The 14,531-nt window shown below is 45.5% G+C and overlaps 1 protein-coding gene across 5 annotated transcripts in view; it reads left to right on the forward strand.

Moving 5' to 3' along the window:
* The window catches only part of LOC135054811 (zinc finger protein 260-like), a 224,207-nt gene extending 211,753 nt beyond the window's left edge, over window positions 1-12,454 (forward strand). For 3 of the 5 annotated variants that reach the window (XM_063958176.1, XM_063958174.1, XM_063958177.1), the window contains one exon: window positions 8,440-12,454. In XM_063958176.1, the coding sequence (XP_063814246.1) occupies window positions 8,440-10,592 (2,153 nt within the window). In that variant the 3' untranslated portion in view covers window positions 10,593-12,454. The remainder of the gene's footprint in view (window positions 1-8,439) is intronic. The other 2 variants (XM_063958178.1, XM_063958175.1) reach the window with 1 other exon arrangement.
* The last annotated feature ends 2,077 nt before the right edge of the window (window positions 12,455-14,531 follow it).

The following is a 14,531-nucleotide window of genomic DNA, read 5'->3' on the forward strand; positions in this document are numbered from 1 at the left end:
TGTAGCTTTTTGTTGAGGCGGGATGCCATCATGTCCACCTGTGGCAGTTCCCACCGACTTGCAATCTGCGTGAAGACTTCTTGATGAAGTCCCCACTCTACCGGGTGGAGGTCGTGCCTGCTGAGGAAGTCTGCTTCCCAGTTGTCCACTCCCGGAATGAACACTGCTGACAGTGCTCTTACGTGATTCTCCGCCCAGCGAAGAATTCTGGTGGCTTCTACCATCGCCACCCAGCTCCTTGTGCCACCTTGGCGGTTTACATGAGCCACTGCGGTGATATTGTCTGACTGAATCAGAACCGGTTGGTCGCAAAGCAGGGACTCCGCTTGACGTAGGGCGTTGTATATGGACCTTAGTTCCAGGATGTTGATGTGAAGGCAAGTCTCCTGACTTGCCAACAGCCCTTGGAAATTTCTTCCCTATGTGACTGCCCCCCACCCTCGGAGGCTTGCATCCGTGGTCACCAGGACCCAGTCCTGAATGCCGAATCTGCGACCCTCGAGAAGGTGAGCACTCTGCAGCCAACACAGGAGAGACACCCTGGCCCTGGGGAATAGGGTGATTAACCGATGCATCTGAAGATGTGATCCGGACCACTTGTCCAGTAAGTCCCATTGGAAGGTCCTCGCATGGAACCTGACGAAGGGAATGGCCTCGTATGATGCCACCATCCTTCCCAGGACTCGAGTGCAGTGATGCACTGACACCTGTTTTGGTTTTAATAGATTCCTGACCAGTGTCACAAGCTCCTGAGCTCTCTCTATCGGGAGATAAACCCTTTCCTGGTCTGTGTCTAGGATCATGCCTAGGAGAGGCAGATGAGCTGTAGGAACCAACTGCGACTTTGGAATATATAGAATCCAGCCGTGTTGCCGTTACACTTCCAGAGAAAGTGATACGCTGTTCAGCCACTGCTCTCTTGATCTCGCTTTTATGAGGAGATCGTCCAAGTACGTGATAATAGTGACCCTTGCTTCCGCAGGAGCACCATCATTTCCGCCATTACCTTGGTGAACATTCTCGGGGCCGTGGAGAGACCAAACGGCAACGTCTGAAAATGGTAATGACAATCCCGTACCGCAATTCTGAGGTACGCCTGATGAGGTGGATAAATGGGGACATGAAGGTATGCATCCTTTATGTCCCGAGTCACCATAAAATCTCCCCTTTTCAGGCTTGCAATGACCGCTCTTAGCGATTTCATCTTGAACTTGAACCTTTTCAGGTATATGTTCAGGGATTTTAAATTCAATATGGGTCTGACCGAACCGTCCGGTTTCGGGACTACCTCATGGTCGAATAATAACCCCCTCCTTGTTGAAGGAGGGGAACCTTGACCACCACCTGTTGAAGATACAATTTGTGAATTGCAGTTAACACTGTTTCCCTCTCGTGGGGGGAAGCCGGCAGGGCCGTCGGTGAGGGGACATCTTCTCAAAGTCCAGCTTGTATACCTGAGACACAATATCTATTGCCCAGGGATCTAACAGGGAGTGAACCCACTTGTGGCTGAACTTACGAAGGCGTGCCCCCACCGGGCCTAGCTCCGCCTGTGGAGCCCCATCGACATGCGGTGGATTTTTGTAGAGGCCGGGGAGGACTTGTGTTCCTGGGAACTAGCTGTGTTGTGCAGCTTATTTCCTCTGCCCCCGCCTCTGGCAAGAAAGGACGCACCTCGGACTTTCTTGTTTCTTTGTTCGAAAGGCTGCATTTGATAATGTCGTGCTTTCCTAGGCTGTGTAGGAATATAAGGCAAAATATCAGAATTACCAGCTATAGCTGTGGAGACCAGGTCCGAGAACCCTTCTCCACACAATCCTCAGCCTTCCATATGCCTCTTAAGTCGGCATCATCTGTCCATTGCATATTCTACAGGACACGTCAAGCAGAAGTCGACATAGCTTTGACTCTAGGACCCAGTATACTCATGTCTCTTTGGGCATGTTTTATGTATATATATCTCTTAAGACAGCATCTTTAATATATATATATCTCTATATATACATACTAGGGTCTCAATCTCTGCTGCTAAGGTATTAGTCCACGCTGCCACAGCGCTATAAACCCATGCCGACACAATCGCCGGTCTGAGTAGTGTACCAGTATGTGCACGCTATCTGCAGGATCCCTGAGAATAGCTGTTACGTCAGGGCTACCTTTTGGGCAGATGTGACACCCTAGGGGAAGATTCCCATCCTATCCTGGCCCTAGTGGGGAAGGGATACTGCCTGAGAATGCTTTGTGGGAAACTGCAGTCTCTTGTCTGGAGATTCCCGCTCTTTTTCATCATGAGATGAGGGAAATTTACCTCCGCTTTCTTCCCCTTAAATATGTGTACCCTTGTGTCAGGGACAGATGAGTCATCAGTGATATGCAAATCATGTTTTATTACAATAATCATATTGAATACTTTTCTGTCATTTTGGCTGTAACTTTGCATTATCATAGTCGACACTGGAGTCAACCTCCGTGTCGATATCAGTGTGTATTATTTTGAATAGTGAGCATTGAGAGACTCTGAAGGTCTCTGCGACATAGGGACAGACATGGGTAGATTTCCTGTCTGTTCTCTAATCTTTTGTGCAATAAATTCACCTTAGCACTTAATTACACATATCCAAACAGGTGTCGGCATTGTCGTCGGAGACACCGTCACACACACACATTTGCGCTATCTCCTCCTTAGGGGAGCCTTTTACCTCAGACATGTCGACACACACGTACCGACGCACCACACACTCAGGGAATGCTCATCTGAAGACAATTTCCCCATAAGGCCCTTTGGAGAGACAGAGAGTATGCCAGCACACACCCCAGCGCTATTAACCCAGGACTAACACAGTAACTTAATGTTAACCCAGTAGCTGCTGTTTATATTGATTTTTGCGCCTAATTATGTGCCCCCCCCCCCCCTCTCTTTTTACCCTCTTCTACCGTGTAACTGCAGGGGAGAGACTGGGGAGCCTCCTCTCAGCGGTGCTGTGGAGAAAAAACATGGCGCTGGTGAGTGCTGAGGAAGAAGCCCTGCCCCCTCGACGGCGGGCTTCTGTCCCGCATTCATGTACAATTTTGGCGGGGGCTCATACATATATACAGTGCCCAACTGTATATTATGCTAACTTTTGCCAAAGAGGTCTCTAATTGCTGCCCAGGGCGCTCCCCCCTGCGCCCTGCACCCTACAGTGACCGGAGTATGTGGGTTTAGTGTGGGAGTAATGGCGCACAGCTGCTGTGCTGTGCGCTACCTCATATGAAGACTGGAGTCTTCTGCCACCGATTTCGAAGTCTTCTTGCTTCTGACACCGGCTTCTGTCTTCTGGCTCTGCGAGGGGGACGGCGGCGTGGCTCCGGTATCGGACGACCAAGGATGCGATCCTGTGTACGATCCCTCTGGAGCTAATGGTGTCCAGTAGCCTAAGAAGCAGGACCTATCTTCAGTGAGTAGGGCTGCATCTCTCCCCTCAGTCCCACGTAGCAGAGAGCCTGTTGCCAGCAGATCTCTATGAAAATAAAAAAACCTAACAAATTACTTTCTTTTTAGCAAGCTCAGGAGAGCCCACTAAGTAGCACCCAGCTCATCCGGGCACAGATTCAAACTGAGGTCTGGAGGAGGGACATAGAGGGAGGAGCCAGAACACACCAGAATCCAAATTCTTTCTTAAAGTGCCCTGTCTCCTGCGGAGCCCGTCTATTCCCCATGGTCCTTACGGAGTCCCCAGCATCCACTAGGACGTTAGAGAAAAAAACATTCAGTACATGAGTAGTGTACATTAAAGACGTATCTGAGGACTCAGACCCTTCTGTCAGGAACAGCCAATGTGTGGATATATGTGTGTGTGTGTGTGTGTGTGTGTGTGTGTGTGTGTGTGTGTGTATATATATATATATATAAAATGAAAGCTGAGGTATCGTGCCTCCTCCTCATGTGCTCCTTCTCATGTGCTCTATGTGAGGAAGTCTGGGTCAGCCCTGACCAGATGGCTTCAAATTTTTCCCGGCGCGGACAGAGTAAAATGGGAGTCGCCCCCTGTTCTGCACGGAGCCCTGTCACAAATCCAGCAGATCGTATGCAGGAAGCTACGTTATATTCTAGTTCTGTGCCCACGACTACGTTAGTTAGCCTGCCATTACATGCGCATGGGGCAGTAGTAGTATTCAAAAATGGTCGGTTGACTGGTCATCCGTTATAGATACCCTGGGGAGAGATGGCACACTCTTTACGTTGGGTCATATCAAAGACGCTGCAACATGCTTTCGTGTGACTGCAAGGGATAGAGGACTCTTGGGTTCGCGGGCCGATTCCACGGCGGTCTCGGCTAGGAGGACGTTGTGGATTCACCAATGGAATACTGAGGCTGACTCCGAGAAGATATGGAGTGTCTTCCCGATGAAGGTGAAGCCTGGTGACGGCCTAGGTAATTTGATCTCGGCAGATGCCGCTGGTAAGTCTACCCTCTGGGCCTGTGTTCCCTCACAACGGATGATGACGCATAATTGTCGGATGCAGTCATGTCGGCCCAATAGATATGGCTTCCCCTTTTTTCTTTGCAGGTAGAGGAAGGTGAAAAGGGAAGAGGTCAGCAGCCTCTTCAAGGTCACAGGAGTAGAAATCATCCTCTGTTTCTGCCAGATCCACCGCATGACGCTGGGACTCTCTTGTCGGAGCCCACACCGGTGGGGCCACGTCTAAAACTTTTCAGTCACTCCTGGAACGAACTTGGACCCGTGGGTTTTACGAATAGTGATCCCAAGGGTGCATACTGGAGTTTCCAGGCGTTTTCCCTCACCAATTCTTCATTATTACAGATTCTCCTCCGGACGGGGAGGTAGTATGCGACGCAACACAAGAGTTGTGTCAGGATCAGATCATGGTCCTGGTGTACCCTGTCACAATAGGGAGTAGGCTGTTATTCAAGCCTCTTCATGCTCCCGAAGCCAGACGGCTAGGTCAGACCAATCCTAAAGCTGACATCCCTTAATTTGTATTTAAATAAATTAAAATCCAAGATGGAATCTCTCAGGGCAGTGAGATCCAATCTGAAAAAAGAATAAAGGAGGTCTAATTACATTTTCCTCCGCATTAGATTTACCTGAGGTTTGCTATTCAGGATGGTCATTACCAATTTCACCACGGTGATGGCGGTAATGATGGTTCTCCTTCTCTAGTACGGAGTCACATTTATCCCGTACTGGGACGGTCTCATGATAACGGCGGGATCAAGAAACCAGTTGGTGCAAAACGTTGCACTCTCCCTGACAGTTCTTCAACGACAGGGTTGGCTCCTGAACTCGCCAGAATCACTGATGGCCCATCGATGCGGTTGTCGGTTTTGGGAATAATACTACAGAGAGTATTTTCTTCCAGTGGAAAAGGCTCTGGAGTTCCAGAGTCTGGTCATACAAATTCCGAGACCAGCTGGAGTGTCAATCCATTAATACATTAGAAAAAATGGTTGCGGCCTGCAAGGCCATTCAGTTGGCAGGTTCCTTGCCAAGGTGTTCTAGTGGGTCCTGTTGGACGAGAGGTCCGGTTCCCACCTACACATGCACTGGAAGATAATCCTGTTGTCAAAAGCCAGGATTTCGCTCCTGTGGTGGCTCCACACCTCGCACTTACTAAAGGGACGCAGGTTCGGGATTCAGGACTGGGTCCTGGTAACCACGGATGCAAGTCTCCGAAGCTGGGGGGCTGTCACTCAAGAGAAAAGCTTCCAAGAAAAATGCTAAAGTCGGGAAGCCTGCCTTCACATGAATATGCTGGAATTGAGAGCCATTTACAACGGCCTTCAACAGGCGATACATCTTCAAGATCACCCCGTGCAGATCCAGTTGGATAAGGTAACAGCAAAAAAGCAGAGCGGAAATGGCAGAGGTGACGAAGATCCTCCTCTGGGCAGAAAAATATGTAAGGGCTCTGTCGGCAATTTTCATTCCGGTGGACAACTGGGAAGCATGCTTCCTCAGCAGACACGATCTACGTCCAGGAGAGTGGGACCTCCACCAAGAAGTCTTCGCAGAGGTGACAAGTCTTTGGGGAGTTCCTCCAGTAAACAGGATTACTTCTCGTCTCAACGAGAAGCTTCAGAAAAATTGTTCCAGGTCATGAGAGCTTCAGCAATAGCAGTAGATGCTCTGGTGACCCAGTGGCTATTCCGGTCAGGAGTATTCCTTCCACTTCCACTGATCCCAACAGTTCTCGGGATAATAAGAAGAACAAAGGTTCGGCCAATTTTCACTGCCCCAGACTGGCCAAGGAGGGCTTGGTGCCCAGATCTTCAGGATTTGATCATTAACAGATCCTGGGCCTTTTCCTCTTCGCGAGGACCTAGTACGGTAGGTACCGTGCGTGTAACTAGACTTGCTGCGGCTACTTTTGACGGCATGACTGTTGAGCGCCGAATCCTACCCGAAAGGGTATTCCCAAGGAAGTCATCCCCACTCTTATTCAGGCCAGGAAAGAAGTAACGTCTAAACATTACCACCGTTTTTGGAGAAAATGTGTCTTGGTGTGAATCCAAGAACGTTTCAACGGAAGTGTTTCAGTTAGGGCGTTTTTTCTCCGTTTCCTACAGGACGGGGGAAATGCAGTTGGACTCCATTATGGTCCAGTTTTCAGCATTGGCAATTTTCTTTCTGAAACATTAGCTTCCCTTCCGGAAGTTCAGTTTTGCGTGAAAGACGTGTTGCACATTCAACCTTCATTTGTGCCTCCGGGGGCACCTTGTGATCGTAATGTGGTGTTGCAGTTCCTTCAATGACATTGGTTTACGCCTATCCGGAAGGTGGAGTTGAAATTCCTCACTTGGAAAGTGGTCATCCTATTGGCCTTGGCATCTGCAAGGCGGGTGTCTGAGTTGGCGGCCTTGTCTCACAAGAGCCCTTAATTGATCTTCCAGGAAGATAGAGCTGAATTGAGGACACGTCAGCAATTTCTACTGAAGGTGGTTTCCTCTTTCCACATCAACCAACCTATTGTGGTGCCTGAGGCTTCTGACGCCTTCGCTCAGGAAAAATCTCTGGATGTAGTCAGAGCTTTGAAGATTTATGTCGCCAGAACGGCTCAGATTAGGAAAACAGCGGCTCTGTTTGGCCTGTATGCTCCCAACAAAGTTGGGTGTCCTGCTTCCAAGCAGATCATTGCATGCTGGATCTGGAACACCATTCAGCACGCTCATTCCACGGCTGGATTGCCGTTACCGGTATCGGTGAAAGCCCATTCTACTAGAAAGGTGGGCTCATCCTGGGCGGCTGTCCGGGGGGTCTCGACGTTGCAATTTTGCCGAGCGGCTACTTGGTCGGGGTCAAACACATTTGCGTAGTTCTACAAGTTTGACACCTTGGCCGATGAAGACCTTAAGTTTGGTCAATCGGTGCTGCAGAGTCATCCGCACTCTCCCGCCCGTTCTAGAGCTAACCCCATGGTTCTTGAAGTGACCCCATCATCCTCTAGGACGTATGAGAAAATAGGATTTTAATACCTACCGGTAAATCCTTTTATCTTAGTCCGTAGAGGATGCTGGGCGCCCGTCCCAGTGCGTACTGTATCTGCAGTTATTGGTTGTGGTTTCACACAGGTTGTGTTACGGTTTTTGTCAGCATAGTGCTGAAAATTCTTCATGCCGTTGGCTGTTGTTCTATTGAATGCCACGTTCTGCGGCATGCTTGAGGTGGGAGCTGGTAAGATGCTCACCGTGGTTTAACAATAAATCCTTTTCCTCGAAATCTCCGTCTCCCTGGGCACAGTTTCCTTAAACTAAAGTCTGGAGGAGGGGCATAGAGGGAGGAGCCAGGTCACACCCTTTGGAAGTCTTAAAGTGCCCATGTCTCCTGCGGATCCCGTCTATACCCCATGGTTCTTGAAGTGACCCTAGCATCCTCTACGTACTAAGAGAAAAGGATTTACCAGTAGGTATTAAAATCCTATTTTAAGCCTGGATTAGTATCTGGCCTTTGGCTTGCGGGTCTGTGATACTTGAGGTTGACCACAGGGACATATAGAGGCTGTTCTCTTTTGTTACCTATGTGTCTGTCTAGACAACTTTTTTGTCATGTAAACTCATGGCCAGAATGGGTTGCTAATTTAGCCTACATCTACGATGGTAGTGTGTTAATTGTTGTGCGTTCTGATTGTACAGTTTCACTGGCTACTGAGGCGTCTTGTCACATGATGTCAGCTGAGCAATATATGTGCTTGGGAAATGTTACCAAAGTCTACTTTTTTTCTATGTAGTGTGCTTGGTAATGTGGTTGTGTTTATATTTTAAGCCAGTTATGATCCTGTGCACTAACCATCATATTTGCTGTATGCCCATTTATTATTGGAATATTTGTAGTTTGCCTAGTGAAATTAAACAAGTGAACACCTTAAACTTGTTATTAGTATAAAAATTAGCTTTTCCGTGTGAAATAGAATATTTATTTTCAAACCTTTCTTTTAAGCAGATGGATGCGCCAGGAATACCTCAGAGGGACATCTCATTTTGTCTCCAGATTTAAAAATTGAAGATAAAAACGTTGTGCAAGAGGCTCCAAGAGATATTCCGATTTCCCTAGATATACATCCAGTATGTCACAGTAAAGATATATCATCTGACCCCTCTAATCATGAGGAATGTTCTGATAATTCCAATATTGCTACAAATAGTACAGCTCATACAGGTGACACAGTATTTCCATGTTCAAAATGTGCTAAATGTTTTATACATCAGTCAGCTCTTTTTAGACATCAGAGAAGTCACATAAAGGAAAAATCATTCTCATGCTCTGAGTGTGGGAAATATTTTACGTTGAAATCACATCTTATTTTACATCAGAGAAGCCACACAGGTGAGAGGCCATTTCCATGTTCTGAATGTGAAAAATGCTTTACTAAGAAATCAAATCTTATCAAACATCAAAGACTTCACACAGGTGTGAAACCATTTCCATGCTCTGAATGTGGGAAATGGTTTACACTGAAAGCAAGTCTTGTAGAACATCAGAGAAGTCACACAGGTGAGAAACCATTTCCATGTTCTGAGTGTGAGAAATGTTTTGCACTGAAATCTAATCTCCTCAAACATCAGAGAATTCACACAGGTGTGAAACCATTTCCATGCTCTGAATGTGGGAAATGGTTTACACTGAAAGCACATCTTGTAGAACATCAGAGAAGTCACACAGGTGAGAAACCATTTAAATGTTCTGAATGTGGGAAATGTTTTACATACAAATCATGTCTTGTTATACATCAGAGACTTCACATAGGTGTGAAACCATTTCCATGCTCTGAGTGTGGGAAATGGTTTACACTGAAAGCACATCTTGCAGAACATCAGAAACATCACACAGGTGAGAAACCATTTCCATGCTCTGAGTGTGGGAAATGTTTTACATATAAATCACATCTTGTTAGACATCAGAGAATTCACACAGGTGAGAAACCGTTTCCATGCTCTGAGTGTGGGAAATGTTTTACATCTAAATCACATCTTGTTGAACATCAGAAACATCACACAGGTGAGAAACCATTTCCATGCTCAGAATGTGGAAAATGCTTTACTGTGAAATCGAATCTTATCAAACATCAAAGTATTCACATAGGTGCCAAACCATTTCCATGTTCTGAGTGTGAGAAATGTTTTACACTGAAATCTAATCTCCTCAAACATCAGAGAATTCACACAGGTGAGAAACCATTTCCATGCTCTGAGTGTGGAATAGGTTTCACAGAAAAGTGTTATCTTGTTGGACATCAGAGAATTCACACAGGTGAGAAACCATTTCCATGCTCTGAGTGTGGAAAAGGTTTCACAGAAAAGTTTTATCTTGTTGGACATCAGAGAATTCACACAGGTGAGAAGCCATTTTCATGCTCTGAGTGTGAGAAATGTTTTGCACTGAAATCTTATCTCCTCAAACATCAGAGAATTCACACAGGTGAGAAACCATTTCCATGCTCTGAGTGTGGGAAATGTTTTACTACAAAATCACAACTTGTTGTACATGAGAGAATACACACAGGGAAGAAACCATTCCTATGTTCTGAGTGTGGGAAATGTTTTACTACGAAATCACAACTTGATATCCATGTCAAAACACACAGAGGTGAGAAACCATTTTCATGTTCGGAGTGTGTGAAAAGTTTCACAAGTAAAGCGGATTTAATTAACCATCAGAGAACTCACACAGGTGAGAAACCATTTCCATGTTCTGAGTGTGGGAAATGTTTTGCAAAGAAATCATATCTTGTTGTCCATGAGAGAACACACACAGGTGAGAAATCATTTTCATGTTCTGAGTGTGGTAAATGTTTTACTGGCAGATCATCTTTTGTAAATCACCAGAGAATACACACAGGTGTGAAACCATATTCATGTTCTGAGTGCGGGAAATGTTTTACAGCTAAATCAATTCTTGTTGCACATCAGAGAACTCACACAGGCGAGAAGCCGTTTAAATGCCCTGAGTGCGGGAAATGTTTTACACAGAATTGCAGTCTTATTGAGCATCAGAGGACTCACTTAGCTAAGAAACCATTTCTATGTTCCGATTGTGATAAAGGTTTTACACGGAAATCTCATCTTGTTAGACATCAGATAGTTCACAAATAGTGGCAAAGCATTTACCATGATCTAATAGACATGAAGTGAGGTTGCAGTTATTTTTTTTCCTCCATGTTTTATTAATGTGAATGATAAATATAGAAGGTTTGTATACATTTACAAAATGTTTACACCAAGGTATATTGAAATCATGTTATGAAGTACAGTTTCAGTCACACAGTAAATGTATATTATCATGCTATACTACTTTTACCTTCCACAGACATAGGTGGAATGTGTGTAACATTAGACAAGAACATATTGCTTGTGTGAAATTTCTGTATTCTATTAGATATTACTACTCCACAGCAGCAACAGACTACATTGTTATTATAGGGTCCTAGGCAATATATAAAATCCAGGCAATGGGCTGGAGATACTGTGTGGGAACTGTTACATTGTGTTTTGTGTGCGCATGTATGGACTTCGGAGTTATGAAGAATGTTCAGAGGGTGGAAACTGCTAAAACAAATATATGGACATACATATTCATCAAGCCACTCATAATTATATCCATGCTTATGTTACATTTTCTGCAGTGTAATTTAGGGCTGTGCAAATTGCAGAAGGCCACACTTATTGAATGGCACTAAGCCTAGAGAGAAAAAGGCCTTCCCTTCCTCTCTAAACTAGGCAGGTGTGTGTCTGATGCAGCAGCCATTTTGTGTCACATTTTAGCTAAAAGCATGTTAAATGATGTATTAAATGTGTGTTGAGATTAGTATTTTTGTCTCTGCAGGTGTAATTACAGGTTGAGTATCCCTTATCCAAAATGCTTGGGACCAGAGGTATTTTGAATATGGGATTTTTCCTTATTTTGGAATAATTGCATACCATAATGAGATATAATGGTGATGGGACCTAAATCTAAGCACAGAATGCATTTATGTTGCATATACACCTTATACACACAGCCTGAAGGTAATTTTAGCCAATATTTTTTATAACTTTGTGCATTAAACAAAGTGTGTCTACATTCACACAATTCATTTATGTTTCATATACACCTTATACACACAGCCTGAAGGTAATTTATTACAATATTTTTAATAACTTTGTGTATTAAACAAAGTTTGTGTACATTGAGCCATCAAAAAACAAAAGTTTCACTATCTCACGCTCACTCAAAAAAGTCTGTATTTTGGAATATTCCGTATTTCGGAATATTTGGATATGGGATACTCAACCTGTACCTGCGGAGATATGCATACGTTAAATTGCTATATATGTTGTTTTAGCAATAAGGCTTATGGATTTAAAAAGTATAATTTTCCCACATACAGAGTGACTGATGACAGCAGTTCAGAGTTCTCACATGAACAAATGAGCTAACTGCATGTAACTGCAATAAGCAGACATGACGGGCAAACTGGTGACTATGTTGGATTCTTTGCATTGGAACAAGAAAGATAACGCAGAAATATATCAATGTTATGTCTAAGGCATAGATGGCCAATGAAAACTTAATACGTCTGAATATTAATTGGATTTATAAACAAAATCAGGGTATAAATGTGAGCAGAGAAGAGGGGGGGGCAGTTGGATAAGAGGAGAAAATGCAGAAGGAGGGTCGGGGGTGCAGTTACGTATTGATGAAGGAAAATCAAATGTACATCTGTATTGCCTCAGAAATTGTGCTTTTAAAACTTATAGCTTTTAGCATCTGTAACTAGCATCTTAATTTCCATAATAGAGTTAAATTCTCCTGAAGAGAGGTTTTCTGTCAACCTTTGTTCTATCATCTAAGAGAGTTCGTATCTGTCAGTAGAGACCCTTGTATTTAGATAACCAGAACCTAATGACATTTCTCTATCGTCCTAGTGGATGCTGGGGTTCCTGAAAGGACCATGGGGAATAGCGGCTCCGCAGGAGACAGGGCACAAAAAGTAAAGCTTTAGGATCAGGTGGTGTGCACTGGCTCCTCCCCCTATGACCCTCCTCCAAGCCTCAGTTAGATTTTTGTGCCCGGCCGAGAAGGGTGCAATCTAGGTGGCTCTCCTAAAGAGCTGCTTAGAAAAGTTTAGTTTAGGTTTTTTATTTTACAGTGAGTCCTGCTGGCAACAGGATCACTGCAACGAGGGACTTAGGGGAGAAGAAGTGAACTCACCTGCGTGCAGGATGGATTTGCTTCTTTGGCTACTGGACATTAGCTCCAGAGGGACGATCACAGGTACAGCCTGGATGGTCACCGGAGCCTCGCCGCCGGCCCCCTTGCAGATGCTGAAACGAGAAGAGGTCCAGAATCGGCGGCAGAAGACTCCTCAGTCTTCTTAAGGTAGCGCACAGCACTGCAGCTGTGCGCCATTTCCTCTCAGCACACTTCACACGGCAGTCACTGAGGGTGCAGGGCGCTGGGAGGGGGGCGCCCTGGGAGGCAAATGAAAACCTTTTTTGGCTAAAAATACCTCACATATAGCCTCCGGGGGCTATATGGTGATATTTAACCCCTGCCAGAATCCATTAAAGAGCGGGAGACGAGCCCGCCGAAAAAGGGGCGGGGCCTATCTCCTCAGCACACAGCGCCATTTTCCCTCACAGAAAGACTGGAGGGAAGGCTCCCAGGCTCTCCCCTGCACTGCACTACAGAAACAGGGTTAAAACAGAGAGGGGGGGCACTAATTTGGCGTTAGAAATATATAAAAGATGCTATAAGGGAAAAAACTTATATAAGGTTGTCCCTATATAATTATAGCGTTTTTGGTGTGTGCTGGCAAACTCTCCCTCTGTCTCTCCAAAGGGCTAGTGGGTCCTGTCCTCTATCAGAGCATTCCCTGTGTGTGTGCTGTGTGTCGGTACGTGTGTGTCGACATGTATGAGGACGATGTTGGTGAGGAGGCGGAGCAATTGCCTGTAATGGTGATGTCACTCTCTAGGGAGTCGACACCGGAATGGATGGCTTATTTAGGGAATTACGTGATAATGTCAACACGCTGCAAGGTCGGTTGACGACATGAGACGGCCGACAAACAATTAGTACCGGTCCAGACGTCTCAGAAACACCGTCAGGGGTTTTAAAATGCCCGTTTACTTTAGTCGGTCGACACAGACACGGACACTGAATCCAGTGTCGACGGTGAATAAACAAACGTATTCCTTATTAGGGCCACACGTTAAGGGCAATGAAGGAGGTGTTACATATTTCTGATACTACAAGTACCACAAAAGAGGGTATTATGTGGGATGTGAAAAAACTACCGTAGTTTTTCCTGAATCAGATAAATTAAATGAAGTGTGTGATGATGCGTGGGTTCCCCCCGATAGAAAATTATGGGCGGTATACCCTTTCCCGCCAGAAGTTAGGGCGCGTTGGGAAACACCCCTTAGGGTGGATAATGCGCTCACACGCTTATCAAAACAAGTGGCGGTACCGTCTATAGATAGGGCCGTCCTCAAGGAGCCAGCTGACAGGAGGCTGGAAAATATCATAAAAAGTATATACACACATACTGGTGTTATACTGCGACCAGCGATCGCCTCAGCCTGGATGTGCAGAGCTGGGGTGGCTTGGTCGGATTCCCTGACTAAAAATATTGATACCCTTGACAGGGACAGTATTTTATTGACTATAGAGCATTTAAAGGATGCATTTTCTATATATGCGAGATGCACAGAGGGATATTTGCACTCTGGCATCAAGAGTAAGTGCGATGTCCATATCTGCCAGAAGATGTTTATGGACACGACAGTGGTCAGGTGATGCAGATTCCAAACGGCACAAAGGTGTATTGCCGTATAAAGGAAGAGGAGTTATTTGGGGTCGGTCCATCGGACCTGGTGGCCACGGCAACTGCTGGAAAATCCACCGTTTTTACCCTAAGTCACATCTCTGCAGAAAAAGACACCGTCTTTTCAGCCTCAGTCCTTTCGTCCCTATAAGAGTCATATCTGCCCAGGGATAGAGGAAAGGGAAGAAGACTGCAGCAGGCAGCCCATTCCCAGGAACAGAAG

This window comes from Pseudophryne corroboree, chromosome 3 (genome assembly GCF_028390025.1).
Source record: "Pseudophryne corroboree isolate aPseCor3 chromosome 3, aPseCor3.hap2, whole genome shotgun sequence".
Classification (NCBI taxonomy): domain Eukaryota; kingdom Metazoa; phylum Chordata; class Amphibia; order Anura; family Myobatrachidae; genus Pseudophryne; species Pseudophryne corroboree.